The sequence below is a fragment of the Chiloscyllium plagiosum genome, unplaced genomic scaffold (genome assembly GCF_037043375.1).
Source record: "Chiloscyllium plagiosum isolate Xiang-an unplaced genomic scaffold, Cpla_swu_hap1 HiC_scaffold_31, whole genome shotgun sequence".
NCBI lineage: Eukaryota > Metazoa > Chordata > Chondrichthyes > Orectolobiformes > Hemiscylliidae > Chiloscyllium > Chiloscyllium plagiosum.
The window spans coordinates 57,165,898-57,185,215 of NW_028270169.1; the positions used below are offsets into that span (position 1 = coordinate 57,165,898).

Below are 19,318 nucleotides of genomic sequence, written 5' to 3' on the forward strand. Positions count from 1 at the left end.
GAGAGGTTGGGCAAATAAATAGTGATATCTTGAAAAGTGTCCATTTTACAGAAGAAGTGGTGATGGACATTTTAAAACACCTGAAGGTGGATAAATGCCCAAGACCTGAACAAGTGTCTACCAGAATATTTTAAAAAGCTAGGGAAGAGATTGCAGGCTACTTGCTAAGATAGTTAAAGTAACAGAGTCCTACAACACGGACACAGGCTCTTTGGCCTAAACTGGTCCATGCCAATCAAAATGTCCACCCACACTAACCCCATTTCCCTGCACTTGGTCCATATCCTTCTAATCTTTTCCTTTCCATGTATTTGTCCAAATGCCTTTTAAATATTATTAATGTACCGCCACAGCCAGTTTTGCTGGCAGCTCATTCCATATGCATACCACCCTCTGTATAAAAAAGTTGCCCCTCAGGTTCCCTTTTATTCTTTCCCCTCTAACCTTAAACTGATGCCCTCTAGTCCTCAATTCCCCAACCCTGTAAAAAAGATTGAGTGCATTCACCCTATCCATATCTCTCATGATCTTACACACTTCTAGAAGGTCTCCCCTCAGTCTCCTACACTGTAAAGAAAAAGGTCCTAGCTTGTCCAACCTCTCCCTATAACGCATCCAAGCAACATCTTTGCAAATTTCGTCTGCACTCTTTCCACTTTAATAACACTCTTCCTATAACAAGGTGATCAAAACTGAACACAATACTCCATGTGCAATGTCTTGTGAAACTGCAACATAACTTCCCAACTTCTATACTCAATACCCTGACTGATGAAGGCCAGTATAGTGAGAAAAAGAACAGGAAATGACATCACCACAGAAAATGACATCACTGACCCATGGAAATCTAAACACATAAATAGAAAACAGGTCATAGCACCAGTGCTTCACCGGAAGCTCACGGATGATGTTACCTACTATGGTGATGAAACGTCTGAAAATGAACCTTCCAGCTCAGTGAACAAACTTACATTTAGAACCTCAAACTACACTACAAACCTTTTCAAAACTCGCTAACACATATGGGCGCAATATGCTAAAACTTGCCCAAAAATGGGTGTTGCATTTTTTAAGGTTAATAGAAGGGCCCTGGAGAGTTTTGCCGAACAAAAGGACCTAGGGGTGCAGATGTATAGTTTCATCAAAGTGGAGCCATAAACAGATAGGATGAATATGACAATGTTTTCCTTTCCTTGGCATACTTTCCTTCATTGGTCAGTGCATTAAGTATAGGAGTTATGATATCATGTTGCAGATGTACAGAACATTATTAAGATTAGAGTGGTGCTGGAAAAGCACAGCAGGTCAGGCAGCATCTGAGGAGCAGGAATATCGACATTTTGGGCAGGAGCCCTTCATCAGGAATGAAGGGCTGATGAAGGGCTACTGCCCGAAACATCGATTTTCCTGCTCCTTGGATACTGCCTGACCTGCTGTGCTTTTCTAGCACCACTCTAATTTTGACACTATTCTCCAGCATCTGCAGTCCTCACTTTCGCCCAGAACATTGGTTAGGCCACTTTTAGAATATTGCATTCAATTTTGGTCTCCCTGCTATAAGAAAGATGTTCTTCAACTTGAAAGGGTGCTGAAAAGATTTACATGAATGTTGCTGGGAATACAGAGGTTGAGCTATAGGGAGTGGCTGAATAAAGTGAGGCTTTTTTCCCCTGGAGTGTTGGAGGCTGAGGAGTGACCTTATGAACGTTTATAAAATCATCAGGTGGCTTTTTTCCCAGGGTTGGGGAGTACAAAATTAGAGGGCATAGGTTTAAGGTGAAAGGAGAAAGATTTAAAAGGGGCTTAAGGAGCAACTTTTTCCATGCAGAGGGTGGAATGTGTATGGATTGAGCTGCCAGAAGAAGTGGTGGAGGCGAGTACAACTATAACATTTAAAAGGCATCTGGATCGGTACATGAATATGAAGGGTTTGGAGGGATATGGGCCAAGTGTTGGAAAATGGGACTCGATCAGTTTAGGACATGGATGAGTTGAACCAATGTGTCTTTTTCCAATCTGTATACCTTTATGACTGCATGGCTTTGTGAAGAAAAGAAAATCATGTCTAAAGAATTTATTCGAGCTCTTTGAGGAAGTAGATGGATGAAGGGCAACTGCTATATACACTGTGGAACGCAGAAGGCTTTTGGTAAAGTGTGACATCAAGGATTGTTGTGGAAAATAAGGGCTCAAGGGACTAACATGTTGGTATGGAAAGAAGATTGGCTGGCTAAAAGGTAGGCATAAATAATTTTACCAATTGGCAAGATCTAACAAGTAATGAGCCACAGGGATCAGTGCTGGGGCCTCAATGTTTTACAATTTCTATAATGATCTGGATGAAGGGACTGACGGTATCGCTGATAGAGAGAGACCTCATTAACATTCCCACTAGGCTGTGCACACAACCACAGCTGCTCCAATCAGTTGCCATGCCGATCTCAGCAGTTCCAGAAGTCGCTACCGCACATGAGCCTTGAAGGTCCGTGCAGTGGATAAGAAAACTAGAGGGAACATTGGAACTTGGTGTTCTGGGTCATGAATCATTGAAGGTTAGTATGCAGGTACAGCAAGCAATTAGGATAGTTAATAAAATGTTATTATTCATTCAAAGGAACTGAATACGAGAAAAGAAGGGCTATGCTTCAATTACACAGGGCATTAGTGAGACACTATCTGAACCCATAACTGTGTTGGTCCCCTTATTTAAACGTGGATGTAAATGCAGTGGTAATAGTTCAGAGAATGCTCACAAGACTAATACCAAAGGTTGGGTTGGCTTTGAGGAAATGTTGAACAAGCTAGGCTTGTATCTGGAGTTGAGAAGTGTAAGAGGTGATTTGCTTGATGCTTAGGAGATCTTGAGTAGTCTTAACGGGGTGTAGGTGGAAAAGACACTTACTCCTGTGGGAGAATCCAGAACTAGGAGTTATTGTTTACCGATAAAGAATCACCTTTTTAAAGGCAGAGATGAGGAGAACCTTTTCCCCACGAGTTGCCATCTGTCCTTGGCAATGTTCTCCAATTGACATCGGCATGTTGATTGTGGTATTGTTTTCTGGTTCCAGAAGTTGCTGACGCATACAGGTCTCAGAGGTCTGCGCAGTCAGAAAGAAAGGACCACTGGTCCTTGTAACTCTCTTCCTCAAAGGCAGTGGAGTAAGTCTTTCAATATTTTTAAGGTGGTGGATTCTTAACCTTTCACCTCCTTGCATGTTATCAGAGTAGACGAGAATACGGAGCAATCGGATCAGCAAAGATCTTATTGAATGGCAGAGCGGGCTTAAAGGGTTAAGTGGCCTACTCTTGCTCCTAATATATATACTTGCATACAATGCAAACATGTACATACATACAATGGTTACTGACTCTCCTGTCAACGCAAACAACTTCTCCCTACACTTTGTCAAAACCTTTCCACTTGAACGTCTGTATTAAGTCTATACTTAATCGTTCCTGCTGCCAAGAGAACCATCCCAGTTTCTCGAGTCTCTCCATATAACTTAAGTTCATCAACTCTGGGATTAATCTAGCAAGTCTACTCTACACCCTCTACAATTGCATAAGCTTTGTTCCAAATTTGACTGTATTCAGCATCTTTTATGTTCAAAGTACACCACAAAGTTCTAAATAAATATAAATAACCCTAAAGTATAGTCATTGTTATAAAGGTAAAACCAAGTATTTTGATTACACAGACTTTTACGACACACCTTTGAGGCTTCTAGTTCTTTGACCTTTTCCTCAGCTGTTAACAGCTTTTCTTTGAGAGCTGCTATCTCCTTCTCCATGGGCACTACCACTGACCGCAACTTCTCAGCGTCTTCCTGAGCCTGTTCATTGAAATAAATTTATAATTATTGTGACTGTCTCTACTTTGAGAGCTAATAAATAAATAAATAAATACACGGCCAAGGCTCCAATACGTACTTCAAATCACCCCCAACAAAATGTCACATGCAAAATGTGTAATTGGCTTGGAAATAATTTAATCGAAACAAATTTTATACCAAATTATTGCCTTGCACAACTAAGACTGCTTTAGATTATTCCCCATTCCACATTTCATGATCAACATCACTGATCATTTCAAGATTTACAGCTGAACATACTCACTTTCTTCATGTCGTTTTCCAAGCTGTCCTCTTCGCGTCTTTCAGACAATTGCCTCCTTAGGTCAGCCAACTCACGTTCCATTACCTCCTTGTACTGCCCCCATTGAGTGCGTTCCTGCTCCAGCCGCTGATGAAATTGAATCTCATACTCTCTCACTGTCTCTGCAGCAGAGATAGAACACAGATCAAAAGGCACCTCTTACAAACTTTACCCAGCTTTACTCCTAGTTCAACAAGAAACACCAAGATGCAGAATCAAATGGTTTCAGTCAGATAACTCAAATATAGAAGTTGTTATTATTTAATCCAGTGGCAAAAATGAACAGCCTACAATTATTGAAATCATCCAAACCACAGCTAATTGACAGGAACAGAGGGACTAAGTCATGGCTCAGTGTGACCAAGATTGCACTTGGAGTGATGGGGTGAAGAAGGCCAGCGAGGACAAGTAGTGCTTGTGAAGCAGAGATTTGATAGCCTATTTGGCCTCAAAGAGATTCAAGGTTAACTCATATAACAATGCAATTATAAAATCACAACCAAAAGAGTTAACAGCATCATGGAAACTTATGGGAGTGTCAATCAGGGTTTATTTGTTAGCAATTGCCTAATTAACCACCCTCTTAAAACGGCCTGCTAAGTGTCAACTGCATTTCTGTGATTAAGAAGTTTCAGAATAATATTCAGTCAAAGTGGTCACAAATAATTGGTGGAATGTAAGAGGTGATCAGCTTGTATAGATATAATAAAAGAAAGAACTGCGAATGCTGGCGATCCGAGATAAGTAAAAACAGAAATTGCTGGAGAAACTCAGCGGGTCTGGCAGGATTTGTGGACAGAAAACAGACTTAACACTGAGTTCCATGAGTTTTCTTAAGAAGTTCTGAAAGAGGCTCACTGGATTCACTCGGTTTTCTCTCTATACATGCTGCCAGGCCTGCTGAGTTTCTCCTGCAATTACTGTTTTTGTTTGTTTCAGCCCAGATAGATCCCTGCTTCAGTGAGTGAGTTCAGAGAGAAAAGGAAACACAACCTACATAGGAGAAAGGAATTTTATTCATTACCTTTCATTATAGCCTGCATTGAAGCAACTTCTTCTTGCCACTGCTTCTTTACGTCATTGATTGCTTCCTGCTTGGTGGTCTCGGAAACTGTAGCTACAGCTTTAATGTTCTCCATGTCAGCCGTTGCCTCCATGAGTTGGACTTGCAGCCGAGTAACATCACCTTCTGCTGACTGTAACGCCACATTCTGCCGCTTCAACTCCTCTAAACAAGCCAAGATTAATTTTCAGTGTTGACATTAAAACCTCATGGATTAAAAAGTCTCCATAATACTCAACAAGTTTGCAAGGGCATATGAAAAGAAACTCAATCCAATTTGTGAACTCCAGAATTCTGCTGTTTCATAGGCAGCACTTGGGTTCATTCGTAACTATGGTGATGTAATCATAAGCAGCTTACCTTCCAGGTATCCAGGTAACCCTTCTGGAGCAATAACAATACTAGTGCAGATAAGTCCATATCAAATGCAAGCACACAATTCCAAAGTACTAATAATTATTCTTGATCAACATTAAGCATTATACAAAGGCTGTGAAGTATAACAAAAAAAGTTCTTAGAAATTAAATCTCAAACATTAAAAGGAAAACAAATGACTGAGGCTTTTAAAAAACTTTTTTAAAAACTGACTGATAGACAAAAAAAAGAGTTTAGAGGACCTGGCAGAACTAAAACTGAGCATTAATGCGCAGGTTATCAGTGAGTAATTGCTACTTGATAGCTTTTTCGACGACACTGTCCATCACTTTAACCAAATTGAGAGTAGAATAATGGGCAGTAATTGGCCAAGTTGAATTGCCATGCTTGTGTGTCCAGGATATACCTGAGAAACTGTCCACATCACCCAGCAAGTGCCAGTTGTGTGGCTGTACTGTAACACAGGAGCTGTGGCTACGTCTGCCTTCAGTATTATTGCTGGAATGATCTCAGGGCCTATGGCTTTTTCAGTAACTAGTGTCTTCAGCTGTTTCGCCATATCATGTAGAGTGTTTGAAATTTCCTGACGGTTGATACTGAGAGCCTCAAAAGGAGCAGAAATGGATCATTCGCATGACACTTCTGACTTGTAATGTTTATAAATACCTTGTCTTTCGCAATCATGTGCTGGGCTCCTCTGTCATTTAGGATGGGGATATTTGTAGGGCCCCTTACTCCAGTGAGATGTTTTATTGGCCATCACCATTCATGGACTGGATGTGGCAGAGCGTAGATCTCATCCACTGGATGTGGGGTCGCTTAGCACTGTCTATTGCATGTTGTTTGCACTGCTTGGCATGCAAGTCACAAGTACAGTAACGAACATATGCATCTACTAGAACTGGTATGTGAAGGAAGAGGACAAAAGGAAGGGAGATGGTGTTTAGATGGTAATCTGCAGGATTCTGCCCCCATCTCTGATCTGATACCATGAGATTTCATGGGGTCTGGAATCAATGTTGATGATTCCCAAAGCAACCTCCTTCTGACTAGATACCAGACATTGCAGTGGTGGTGTCAGGGGCACTGACTATAAGGCATGAGTCCATGATAATGACTGTCAAGCTCTTGCATGACTAGTCTGTGGGACGTCTCTCCCAATTTTGCACAAGTCCCTATTTGGCACTAAGGAGGACATCGTTGAACCAAAAAAGGTTTGACATTGTCATTTGCGGTTCCTTTGTCAATCCAGGTGGTACACCCTGTTTCATTTCTTTTATCAGACTTTACAGCAATTAGGTACAACTGAGTAGCTTGCTAGGCCATTTCAGAGATCATTCAAGACTCAATGACATTGTTCTGGATCTGGAGTCACATGCAGGCCAAGTAAAGACAGCAAAATGTCTTTCTCTAAAGGGCGTTAGTGAAACAGATGAGTTTTCACAACTATCAAAAGTAGTTTCATGGAATTGGACTAACTTTTAATTCATATTTGTTAAGTGATTACAAATTTCACTCTGTATATTTAACCATGTTTCCAGAACATTAGGCTGGGTTTCTGGATTACTAATCCAGTGACAATACTACTGCAGCAACACAGTCGTATATCCACAATGCCAAGTAGATGCCAGTGTTGTAATTGTACTAGGATTTGGCTAGTTCCGCCACACATTTGTCAGGCCCTATATTTCTTGATAGCATGTGCAGTGAATCAAATCAGCTGGAGACTGGGACTGTGATATGGGGATCTCAGGAGGCCTTCATTCACCTACTTGACACGTCTGTTGAAGATGGTTTCATGTACTTCAGCCTTGTACCTTACACTGATGCCCTATGTTCCCCCATCATTGAAGGTGAGGATATTTCTGGAGTCACTTCCTCATGTTGGTTGTTAATTGTCCATCACTCTCATAAACGTGAAAGTTAGGCGCAGATACAGCACACTCAGCCCCTTGAGCATGCACTGCCATTCAAGAAGTTCTTGGTTGCCTTTCACTTCCTATAAATAATCTAACTCTGCCTTATACAAACAATAAGACTGGTAAGACTGCACACAGAAGGTGGCACAGTGGCTGACTGGGTAGCACTGCTTGTCTCACAGCGTCCAGGCTACTATCTGTGCAGAGTTTGCAAATTCTTCCCGTGTATGCATGGATTTCCTCCAGACGCTCCAGTTTTCTCTCACAAACTAAAGGTGTGCATGTTGGGTCGATTGATCATGCTGAAAGCCCATAGTGTCCAGGGATGTGCAGATTAGCCACTGGAGATATAGAGTTGCAGGAAAAGGATGAGGGATAGATCTGGGTCAGGTGCTCTTCAGAGAGTTGGTGTGTACACGATGGGCCAAACGGCCCGCTTCCACACTGTAGGGATTCTATGATTTATGCAGAGCTTTGCAGGTAATCCCGAAAATACAATAAGACATCATAATTCTTCTCGGCATTTAGTACTATCTTCATGGCTACTTTCTGTTGGCTATCGCTCACTGTCACTTGCAAGTCAAAAAATTGTTGTTCTTATCCCATCCCGGAGAACCAAGTACACAAACCTGGCTTAATTTCCAGCAATTATTTATCTTTGAACTATTATCACTAAACGAGGACAACAGCTTGTGGGACTTTGCTGAATGCGAATTGGTCGTTTTCCCCATATTATTGCAGTACCCATCAGGTGTTGAAATACTTTGATCCATTCTGATGTTGTAAACATGATATATAAATGAACGTTTCTTGTTTTCTTTAATGGTCAATCAGTCCATTCTAGATTCGAGATAATTGTAACTTGGATACAAAAAGGCAAGTGGTTTCAGGGTTGAACTCATCTCTGCAGATCAGTGAACTGCAGTGTAGGGGTCAGGGAGTTGAGGGTGTAGGGGTAGCTGGTGGTGCTGATTGGTGTCGACTGCTTGCCAAATTTATTCCAATGAGGGCAGAGGATAATCCCTGTATCTTTCTTTTAAACAATGTAACCATAAATTTATGCCAGTTATCAGACACTATCAAATTCAGGCCTCTCACTTTCCAGAAAAATATAAGACGACCTGGTTGTCAAGGCAGGGCAAAAGGGAATGAAAACAGTATAACGTAGAGTGGGTAGAAGGGGGAAAAAGACATTAAAAGGGGTTTTAAATATTTCTCCCCTACTTTTCACATAACTCTCAGAATATTTTCCAAGACTTTTACTTATGCTTCTCCTTCCATTTAAGGAGGCATGAGATTCAAAATACAGGGTCTCCAAATTAAGACAGAAATGAGGAGGGAATTGTTCTTCAGAAGATTGTTGGCCCTTGGATTTCTCTTCTCCGGTGAACAATGGAGAGTTGAATATATTCAAGATGGAGTTAGGTAGATTTTGGACTGATCAGGAAGTGGAAGATTATGACAGGATTAGGAAAGTGAGAGGGCAGAATGCATTTGTCACTGATTTATATGTGAGATTCTTCATTGAAACATCAAAAGGAATATCAAATTTGTTCAGACAATTGTCTTCAAACATTCATAATCACTTCACGCACTACCACAGCATCATAGCAACTGGAAACAAATTTCAAGATCAAAATAACTTCCATCTTTCAAGGATCAGCATAATGACAGTGGAGATTTTTGCTAATATACACAGAACTAAAATAGTAAACAGAAGTAACTAGCAGTGACAAACAAGCTTGAGTGGACTGATGGGAAAGCAAGTCATTATTTGTCAACCACAGGAGATGGGGGAGAAACTAAACGAGTATTTTGCATCAGTGTTTACTGTGGAAAAGAACATGGAAGATATAGAATGTGGGGAAATAGATGGTGACATCTTGAAAAATGTTCATATTACAGAGGTGATGGTGCTGGATGTCTAAAAATGCATAAAAATGGATAAATCCCCAGGACCTGATCAGGTGTACCCTAGAACTCTGTGGGAAGCTAGGAAAGTGATTGCTGGGCCCCTTGCTGAGATATTTGTATCATCGATAGTCACAGGTGAAGACTGGAGGTTGGCTAATGTGGTGCCACTGTTTAAGAAGGGCGGTAAAGACAAGTTAGGAACTATAGACCAGTGAGCCTGATGTCGATGGTGGGCAAGTTGTTGGGAGGGAATCCTGAGGGATAGGATTTACATGTATTTGGATAGGCAAGGGCTGATTAGGGATAGTCCACGTGGCTTTGTGTGTGGGAAATCATTTCTCACAAATTTGATTGAGTTTTTTGAAGAAGTAACAAAGAGGATTGATGAAAGTAGAGTGATCTATATGGACTTCAGTAAGGTGTTCGACAAGGTTCCTCATGGTAGACTGGTTAACAAGGTTAGATCTCATGTAATACAGTGGGAACTAGCCATTTGGATATAGAACTGGCTTGAAAGTAGAAATGATGTGGAGGACTGGGGCTTAACTGGACAAAGTTAAAAGTCACGCTACACTAGATTATAGTCCTAAACTTTCAGAGCGGCGCTCTTTCATCAGGTAGCTGTGGAGCAGGATCATAAGACACATAATGTAAGGTAAAAGGTTACAGTGTCATGCAACTGAGATGATCTATTGAACAAACCTAGATTGCTGTTAAGTCTTTCATCTTTTAGAGTGGATTGCAGGTTTTGGTTCATTAATATGTTCAATCCCAGAACTTCTTCGAAGTCACATTCTCAAGATAACATAGGGTTGTATTAAAAAAGGTGACCTCTCAGCTCAGACAATGCATTAAAGGTGTGAGGTTGGAGTCTGTCTGTATTCCAATCTTAATCAGACTGGCTCTAATTCCAAAGTAGGAATTTATAAAATGTTGTGTGGATTGATTGCCTGCAGGTTGTGTGCTTTTTGAGGAAAATAGAATGTATCTGCAACTTGGTGTTGTGTAATTTTTAACTTTGAAGGTAGAAGACAGAAGGTGGTGGTGGAGGGTTGCTTTTCAGATTGGAGGCCTGTGATCAGTGCTGCGCCACAAGGATCAGTGCTGAGTCCACTGTTTTTCCTCATTCACACAAATGATTTGGATGTGAACATAGGAGTGTAGTTAGTAAGTTTGCAGGTGACACCAAAATTGGAGGTGAAGTGGACAGCGAGGTAGGTTACCTCAGAGTACGACAGGATCTTGATCTGTTGGGTCAATGGGCTGAGAAGTGGCAGATGGCGTTTAATTTAGATAAGTGGGAGGTCCTGCATTTGGAAAGGCAAATCAGGGCTGGACTTATACACTTAATGGTAAGGTCCTGGGGAGTGTTGCTGAACAAAGAGACCTTGGAGTGCAGGTTCATAGTTTCTTGAAAGCAGAGGCGCAAGTAGATAGGACAGAGGTGGTGGCATTTGGTATGCTTTCCTTTACTGTCAGAGCATCGAGTACCGGAGTTGGGAGATCATGTACAGGACATTGGTTAGGCCACTTTTGGAATATTGTGTGCAATTCTGGTCTCTCTCCTGTCTGAAGGACATTATGAAACTTGAAAGGGTCAGAAAAGATTTACAAGGATGCTGCCCGGGTTGGAGGATTTGTGCTACAGGGAGAGGCTGAATAGGCTGGGGCTGTTTTCCCTGGAGTGTCGGAGGCTGAGGTTAATAAAATTATGAGGGGCATGGATAGGGTAAATAGACAAGGTCGTTTCCCTGAATTAGACAGCATAGATTTAGGGTGAGAGGGGAAAAATTTAAAAAGGACCTAAGGGACAATGTTTTCACACAGAGGATGCTGAGTGTATGAAATGAACTGACAGGGGAAGTGGTACAATTACAACATTTAAAAGGCATCTGGATGGGTACATGAATTGGAAGGGTGTAGAGGGATATGGGCCAGGTGCTGGCAAATGAGACTAGATTAGGTTAGGATATCGGGTCAGCAAAGACAGGTTGGACCAAATGTTGTAATTTAGATTAGATTACTTACAGTGTGGAAACAGGCCCTTCGGCCCATCAAGTCCACACCGACCTGCCGAAGTGTAACCCACCCAGACCCATTCCCCTACATTTACCCCTTCACCTAACACTATGGGCAATTTAACATGGCCAATTCACGGAACCTGCACATCTTTGTGACTGTGGGAGGAAACCGGAGCACCCGGAGGAAACCCACGCAGACAGGGGGAGAATGTGCAAACTCCACACAGAGAGTCGCCTAAGGTGGGATTTGAACCCAGGTCCCTGGTGCTGTGAGGCAGCAGTGCTAACCACTGTGCCATCGTGCCGCCTAATTTCAACATTAACAGCTGACGTTGAGACATTAGGCTACAGTCATCAACATCTGGCTTTTATACAGCACATTTAAGTAGTAATCTCAAAGCACTTTATAGAATGTTTTCAAACACAATTTAGCACAATGATATTAAGACAGCTTTTGGTCAAAGTAGGAGGCTTTAAGAACTCTTTTTTTTCATACGAAGTTAGAGATAGATAATTTCAGAATTTAGGGTTTATGTAACTACAGCTATACCTGCCAATGACGGGATAAACAAACTCAGAGGTCACAAAGGCCAGGGTGGAAATAGTGCAGAGTGTTGTAGAGCTGGAGTTCAACTCATAAATGCAATTATAGATGAGGTGATGTTCGAACGAGATCTGATGTAGATTGGAAAGCAGAGGAATTGGTACAAGTAAAAAATAATCAGAAGTTTGAATAAGTTGAAGTTAGAACATAGAACATAAAACAATACAGCACAGAACAGGCCCTTCGGCCTACATTTGTCCTAGCTTAAGCACCCATCCATGTACCTATCCAATTGCCGCTTAAAGGTCACCAAAGATTCTGACTCTACCACTCCCACAGGCAGCGCATTCCATGCCCCCACCACTCTCTGGGTAAAGAACCCACTCCTGACATCTCCCCTATACCTTCCACCCTTCACCTTAAATTTATGTCCCCTTGTAACACACTGTTGCACCCGGGGAAAAAGGTTCTGACTGTCTACTCTATCTATTCCTCTGATCATCTTATAAACCTCTATCAAGTCACCCCTCATCCTTCGCCGTTCCAACGAGAAAAGGCCTAGCATTCTCAACCTATCCTCGTACGACCTATTCTCCATTCCAGGCAACATCCTGGTAAATCTTCTCTGCACCCTCTCCAAAGCTTCCACATCTTTCCTAAAGTGAGGCGACCAGAACTGCACACAGTACTCCAAATGTGGCCTAACCAAAGTCCTGTACAGTTGCAACATCACTTCACGACTCTTGAATTCAATCCCTGTGCTAATGAACGCTAATACACCATAGGCCTTCTTACAAGCTCTATCCACCTGAGTGGCAACTTTCAAAGATCTATGAACATAGACCCCAAGATCCCTCTGTTCCTCCAACTTACTAAGAACCCTACCGTTAACCCTGTAATCCGCATTCTTATTTGTTTTTCCAAAATGGATAACCTCACACTTGGCAGGGTTGAACTCCATCTGCCACTCCTCAGCACAGCTCTGCATCAAATCATAAAGTTTTAAAAAATTACTCATCTGCAAACATCCAGACATTTCCCGGCTAGACAGAATGAAATAAACAAAGCACGAGATGCTTGCATAGACAAATTTCATCTAATCCCAATTTGTCTGAAAATGCTTGATTTTGACTCCCTTTTATGGAGAGCTCAGGGAGATCAACTCATTTCAAATAATATATTTTCCATTTGCATCAACTCATCTGGTCTTCCTTTGTGCTTCATCTGCTCTATTTTTAAAATTTTACGTTCATCAAATACCCTCATATTATTCAATCCTAATAAAAAGTTTACTGTGTTTGTAATTTTTCAGATGACAAAATCCATCTGAGATCGAAGCAAAACTACAAACTACACTGTCATTCCATCCGCTCCAAAACTAACACTGTGCCTCAAATTCAGAATTTCAGAATTAATACAGCACAGAGGGAGGCTATTCAATCTGTCATGCCCGCATCAACTCCATACGAGCAAATGAACCTAGCGAAACACTCTGCATTCTCCCTACAGCCTTGCAGTCTTCTTTTTCAAGTAAGCATTCCTCTGAGTGCCAAGATTGAATCCACTGACACCACACACTTAGGTAGTCTATTCCAGACCTGAATGACTCAGTATGAAAAACATTTGCCTCATGTCATCATTGCTTCTTTTGCCTTAAATCTCTGTCCCCTCGTTCTTGATCCTTCAACTACTCTGTCCAGATCCCATATCATTTCAAAAACCTTGACAAAATCTCTCAACTTTCTCTTTCCAATCGATCTACCTTTCCAACCTATCTGCATAACCAAATTTCCTCTCCCTAGAAGCCTTTTTGTGATTCTTTACTGCATCCCTTTTTAACGCTATCTTAAAGTGTTGTGCACTGAACTGGATGCAATATTCCAGTCCAGATTAAATAAGTGTTTTGTACAACTTTCTTGCTGTTATACTCCATATACCTAGTAATAAAACGGAGCATGTTGTATGCTTTATTAAGCAAACTTTCAACCTGTCCTGCCACCTTCAGCGATTATGCAGATATACAGGCTGGTGCCACTGCTCCTCCACTCCCTGTGGAATAACACCCTTCCTGCCTTTTCCAAGTTGTTTCTAGAAGTTAAGAGGAAAACACCAATCTGTTTCTAATCATATGAAGTGCAGGCAGCATCCGTGGAGCAGGAAAATCAACGTTTCGGGCAAAAGCCCATCATCAGGAAACATCCTGATGTTTCCTGATTAAGGGCTTTTGCCCGAAACGTCGATTTTCCTGCTCCTCGGATGCTGCCTGAACTGCTGTGCTTTTCCAGCAACACAGAATCTAGAATCTGGTTTCCAGCATCTGCAGTCATGGTTTTTATCTAATCATATGAAGTACCAACCTTTAAAAAGACAAAAATACAAACCAGGAATCATTAAGTAAATTTAGCACCTTTTTAGTTGACATCTAATTCTTAACTTCACACAGTTCTCAAAAGCTGATTCTTTTAAGTGACAAACAGTATCTGTTCCTCAACATTGCCACATCCAAACCTTTCATTAGGAGCAATTTCGAATCCTGGTTAATTCACCAGGGGGAATGTGCAAATCATTTGTCAATATAGAAGTAACTTCTAACCTTCTTTTGCGAGGTACAGCTCCTTGAATTTTGCCCTCTTCTGGTTAAACTCGAATTCCAACTGCTGCTTTGTTCGCAAGAAATCAGCCTCGGCCTTTTCCAACTCAGTTAAGCGCTGCCGAAGTTTTGCGACTGGAAGACAAACAGGATGGCCAGATAAACAAGACATCACGAACGACTGGTTGAACCATGCAGCAAGCCAATTCCAACACATCAACACTTACAAAACCAGTTCTGCTGAAACAGGTGGAATGTGACCATTCTCAAAAATATCAGAAGAAAACCGGAATGGTCAGAATGAGTTCACTTCCAATGAAGATATATTTAGCCAGGTTATAATCCACAGATGTACAACTCAACGACTAGAACAGTGATCAGAAATGGTTTTAGCAAGTGCCCTATGGTGGAAACTAAATAAAAACCATTTCAAATAATCATTTCATAATGTTAAAAAAAACCCTAGAAGTGAAATCGATCCTTTCGAACCAAATACGCAACTACCAATTTTTTTTTCTGGTTTTATGAAAGGAGGAAACATTGTATTTAAGCTCTGCAAAAGCTCCCAAAGTTTCTGTCTGATATAAAAGTATTGACGTAATTTAATTTTCCTTTATGCCCGAGGCTAGTCTGAAATATGAGCACAGTGGAGATAATGATACTAAACAGGAGGGTGAAAGGAGAAATGACACTCGGAGGGGCCAGAGCATGGTTAGAGGATCCATGTGACTTTAGCAGGGAAGGAGGTTGGTGGTGAGATAGATGTCGCTATGCTTACTTGAAGGAAAAGGATTGGTGCTGGGTCCACTGTCATTTGTTATTATTCAATTTACTCATTTAAACAATATGGATGAGAACATAAGAGGTATGTTGGTAAGTTGACACCAAAGGATGAAACCAAAATTGTTGGTATAGTGGATAGTGTCAAAAACACAACACGAGGTTATAGTCCAACAGGTTTAATTGGAAGCACTAGCTTTCGGAGCACTGCTCCTTTATCACGTGGTTGCTGAAGGAGCACCTCATGCAGCAGTGCTCCAAAAGCTAGTGCTTCCAAATAAACCTATAGGACTACAACCTGGTGTTGGATGATTTTTAACAGAGATCATAGGCAGACAGATCAAAGGATCATACAATTGGTGTAAATGGAGTGAACAAACCTAAAATGGCTGATGGAGAACTCTGTTAGAAAGGAGATGCAAGTTTAGATTGATTAAGGTGCAAATTCAGAATCTGTTTCAAGTCACTGCCCCGAGATAATCAAAGGTTATCAGTGTCTGCCTAAGTTTCCAAACTTCAGTCAGGCAGACATACAAAAGGGGGCATCTCGGGTCAAACACTGGACCGTAGATGTGAGGCCTCATTCAGAAAGTGCCTCCGAGTTTTAAACCAGGTTGGCCTTATTCCAAAAGCATGAATTTATAAAAATGCCACAGTGACTGTGACTACAAATTGTGTACATCTTTTAAGAAAATAGAATGTATCTGCAAATAAACAAAGTGATCGGTGCTGGGTCCTCTACTTTTTGTCATTCACATAAATGATTTGGATGTGAACATAGGAGGTATAGTTAGTAAGTTTGCAGATGACACCAAAATTGGAGGTGTCCAACATCCTCAGATTACAACAGGATCTTGTTGTAATGGGCTGAAAAGTGGCAGATGGAGTTTAATTCAGATAAATGCGAGGTGCTGCATTTTGGGAAAGCAAATCTTAGCAGAAATTATACATTTAATGGTAAGGTCCTAGGGAGTGTAGCTGAACAAAGAGATCTTGGAGTGCAGGTTCATAGCTCATTTAAAGTGGAGTTGCAGGTAGACAGGATAGTGAAGGTGGTGTTTGGTATGCTTTCCTTTATTGGTCAGAGTACTGAGTACAGGAGTTGGGAGGTCATGTTGTGCTTGTACAGGACATTAGTTAGGCCACTGTTGGAATATTGCATGCAATTCTGGTCTTCCTATTGGAAAGATGATGTGAAACTTGAAAGGGTTCAGAAAAGATGTGCAAGGATGTTGCCAGGGTTGGAGGATTTGAGCTAGAGAGAGAGGCTGAACAGGCTGGTTTAAAAAATGATGAGGGTTATGGATAGGATAAATAGGCAAAGTCTTTTCCCTGGGATCAGGAAGTCCAGAACTAGAGGGCACAGATTTAGGGTGAGAGGAGAAACATTTAAAAAGACACCTAAGGGTCAACTTTTTCACACAGAAGGTGGTACGTGTATTGAATGAGCTGCCAGAGGAAGTGGTGGAGGCTGGTACAGTTGCAACATTTAAAAGGCATTTGGATGGGTATATGAATAGGAAGGTTTTCGAGGGATATGGGTTGGGTGCTGGCAGGTAGGACTAGATTGGGTTGGGATATCTGGTCGGCATGGACGGGTTGGACCGAAGGGTCTGTTTCCATGCTGTACATCTCTATGACTCTATATGATTTGCCCCATGTGTGCACGCACGTGCGAGGGAGCAAGAGTGAGTGCGCGAGAGAGAGAGAGAGAGAGAGAGAGAGAGAGAGAGATAGATAGAGAGAGCGTGCGAACATGCGAAAGAGCATGCAAGAGAGAGACAGCAAGTGAGGGAGAGAGACAGTGTGCAAGAGTGAGCAAGCGTGTGTGAGAGAGAGAGAGAGCGCGCATGTACGTGCGAGACAGACAGACAGAGTGTGAGCGTACGAGAGAGAGACAAGGCGAGCGAGCGTGCACGGGAGAGAACATGCAAGAGAGAGCGAGTGAGCTTGTGAGAGAGAGACAGTGTGAGCATGCGAGAGATAGCGTGAGCGAAAGAGAGAGAGAGACAGAGAGAGAGAACAAGTGCGCGACAGAAAGAGAGAGAGCACGAGCGAGCGAGAATGCACCCTGTTTCTCTCGATCACGCATGCAAGCGAGGGGGGAGCCGGGTGCCTGAGCGAGAGAGGGGCTGGCACCCGGGCGAGACTCAGACCAGGCGTGCAAGCAAGAGAGAGAGAGTGCAAGAGATAGCCAATGAGAGCGTGCAAGAGAGAGTGAGTAAATGTGAGAGAGAATAAGCACGAGCATGCAAGTCAGAGAGAGACAGACAGAGATTGTGAGTGTGCAAGAGAGATGGAATGTGAGTGAGCGAGCGAGAGAGAGTGACAGAAACAGAGAGCGAGCGGTGTGAGGGAGAGATGGAAAGAGTGTTCGAGAGAGACAGCGAGTGAGAGGGAGCGAGAATGCACCCTGTCTCTTGGGTACCCAAGCGATCGAGAGAGACTGGGCGCGCGATCGAGGGAGAGAGAGAGACTGGGAGCATGAGCGAGAGAGAGAGCGCGCGCGAGTGCGACTGGGCACGCGATCGAGAGAGACAGAGAGAAAGAGACTGAGCACGCGATCGAGAGAGAGAGAGAGAGAAAGGGACTGGGCGCGCGATGGAGAGAGAGGGAGAGACTGGGCGCGCGATGGAGAGAGAGGGAAAGACTGGGCGCGCGATGGAGAGAGAGGGAGAGACTGGGCGCGCGATGGAGAGAGAGAGAAAGGGACGGGGCGCGCGATGGAGAGAGAGGGAGAGACTGGGCGCGCGATGGAGAGAGAGGGAGAGACTGGGAGCGCGATGGAGAGAGGGAGAGACTGGGAGCGCGATGGAGAGAGGGAGAGACTGGGCGCGCGATGGAGAGAGGGAGAGGCTGGGCGCGCGAAGGAGAGAGGGAGAGGCTGGGCGCGCGAAGGAGAGAGGGAGAGACTGGGCGCGCGATGGAGAGAGGGAGAGACTGGGCGCGCGATGGAGAGAGGGAGAGACTGGGCGCGCGATGGAGAGAGGGAGAGACTGGGCGCGCGATGGAGAGAGGGAGAGACTGGGCGCGCGATGGAGAGAGGGAGAGACTGGGCGCGCGATGGAGAGAGGGAGAGACTGGGCGCGCGATGGAGAGAGGGAGAGACTGGGCGCGCGATGGAGAGAGGGAGAGACTGGGCGCGCGATGGAGAGAGGGAGAGACTGGGCGCGCGATCGAGAGAGGGAGAGACTGGGCGCGCGATGGAGAGAGGGAGAGACTGGGCGCGCGATGGAGAGAGGGAGAGACTGGGCGCGCGATGGAGAGAGGGAGAGACTGGGCGCGCGATGGAGAGAGGGAGAGACTGGGCGCGCGATGGAGAGAGGGAGAGACTGGGCGCGCGATGGAGAGAGGGAGAGACTGGGCGCGCGATGGAGAGAGGGAGAGACTGGGCGCGCGATGGAGAGAGGGAGAGACTGGGCGCGCGATGGAGAGAGGGATGGAGAGAGGGAGAGACTGGGCGCGCGATGGAGAGAGGGAGAGACTGGGCGCGCGATGGAGAGAGGGAGAGACTGGGCGCGCGATGGAGAGAGGGAGAGACTGGGCGCGCGATGGAGAGAGGGAGAGGACTGGGCGCGCGATGGAGAGAGGGAGAGACTGGGCGCGCGCGATGGAGAGAGGGAGAGACTGGGCGCGCGATGGAGAGAGGGAGAGACTGGGCGCGCGATGGAGAGAGGGAGAGGACTGGGGCGCGCGATGGAGAGAGGGAGAGAGCTGGGCGCGCGAAGGAGAGAGGGAGAGGCTGGGGCGCGCGATGGAGAGAGGGAGAGAGGCTGGGCGCGCGATGGAGAGAGGGAGAGGCTGGGCGCGCGATGGAGAGAGGGAGAGGCTGGGCGCGCGATGGAGAGAGGGAGAGGCTGGGCGCGCGATGGAGAGAGGGAGAGGCTGGGCGCGCGATGGAGAGAGGGAGAGGCTGGGCGCGCGATGGAGAGAGCGGAGAGACTGGGCGCCGCGAT

The 19,318-nt window shown here is 44.0% G+C and overlaps 1 protein-coding gene across 4 annotated transcripts in view; it reads right to left on the reverse strand.

Moving 5' to 3' along the window:
* rabep1 (rabaptin, RAB GTPase binding effector protein 1) overlaps positions 1-19,318 on the reverse strand; it is a 148,503-nt gene that overhangs the window by 75,321 nt on the left and 53,864 nt on the right. For 2 of the 4 annotated variants that reach the window (XM_087977568.1, XM_043718843.2), the window contains exons 2-6: positions 14,586-14,717; positions 5,180-5,383; positions 4,117-4,277; positions 3,714-3,833; positions 2,955-3,098 (exon numbers count right to left, since the gene is read on the reverse strand). In XM_087977568.1, the coding sequence (XP_087833694.1) occupies positions 2,955-3,098; positions 3,714-3,833; positions 4,117-4,277; positions 5,180-5,383; positions 14,586-14,717 (761 nt within the window). The remainder of the gene's footprint in view (positions 1-2,954; positions 3,099-3,713; positions 3,834-4,116; positions 4,278-5,179; positions 5,384-14,585; positions 14,718-19,318) is intronic. The other 2 variants (XM_043718846.2, XM_043718845.2) reach the window with 1 other exon arrangement.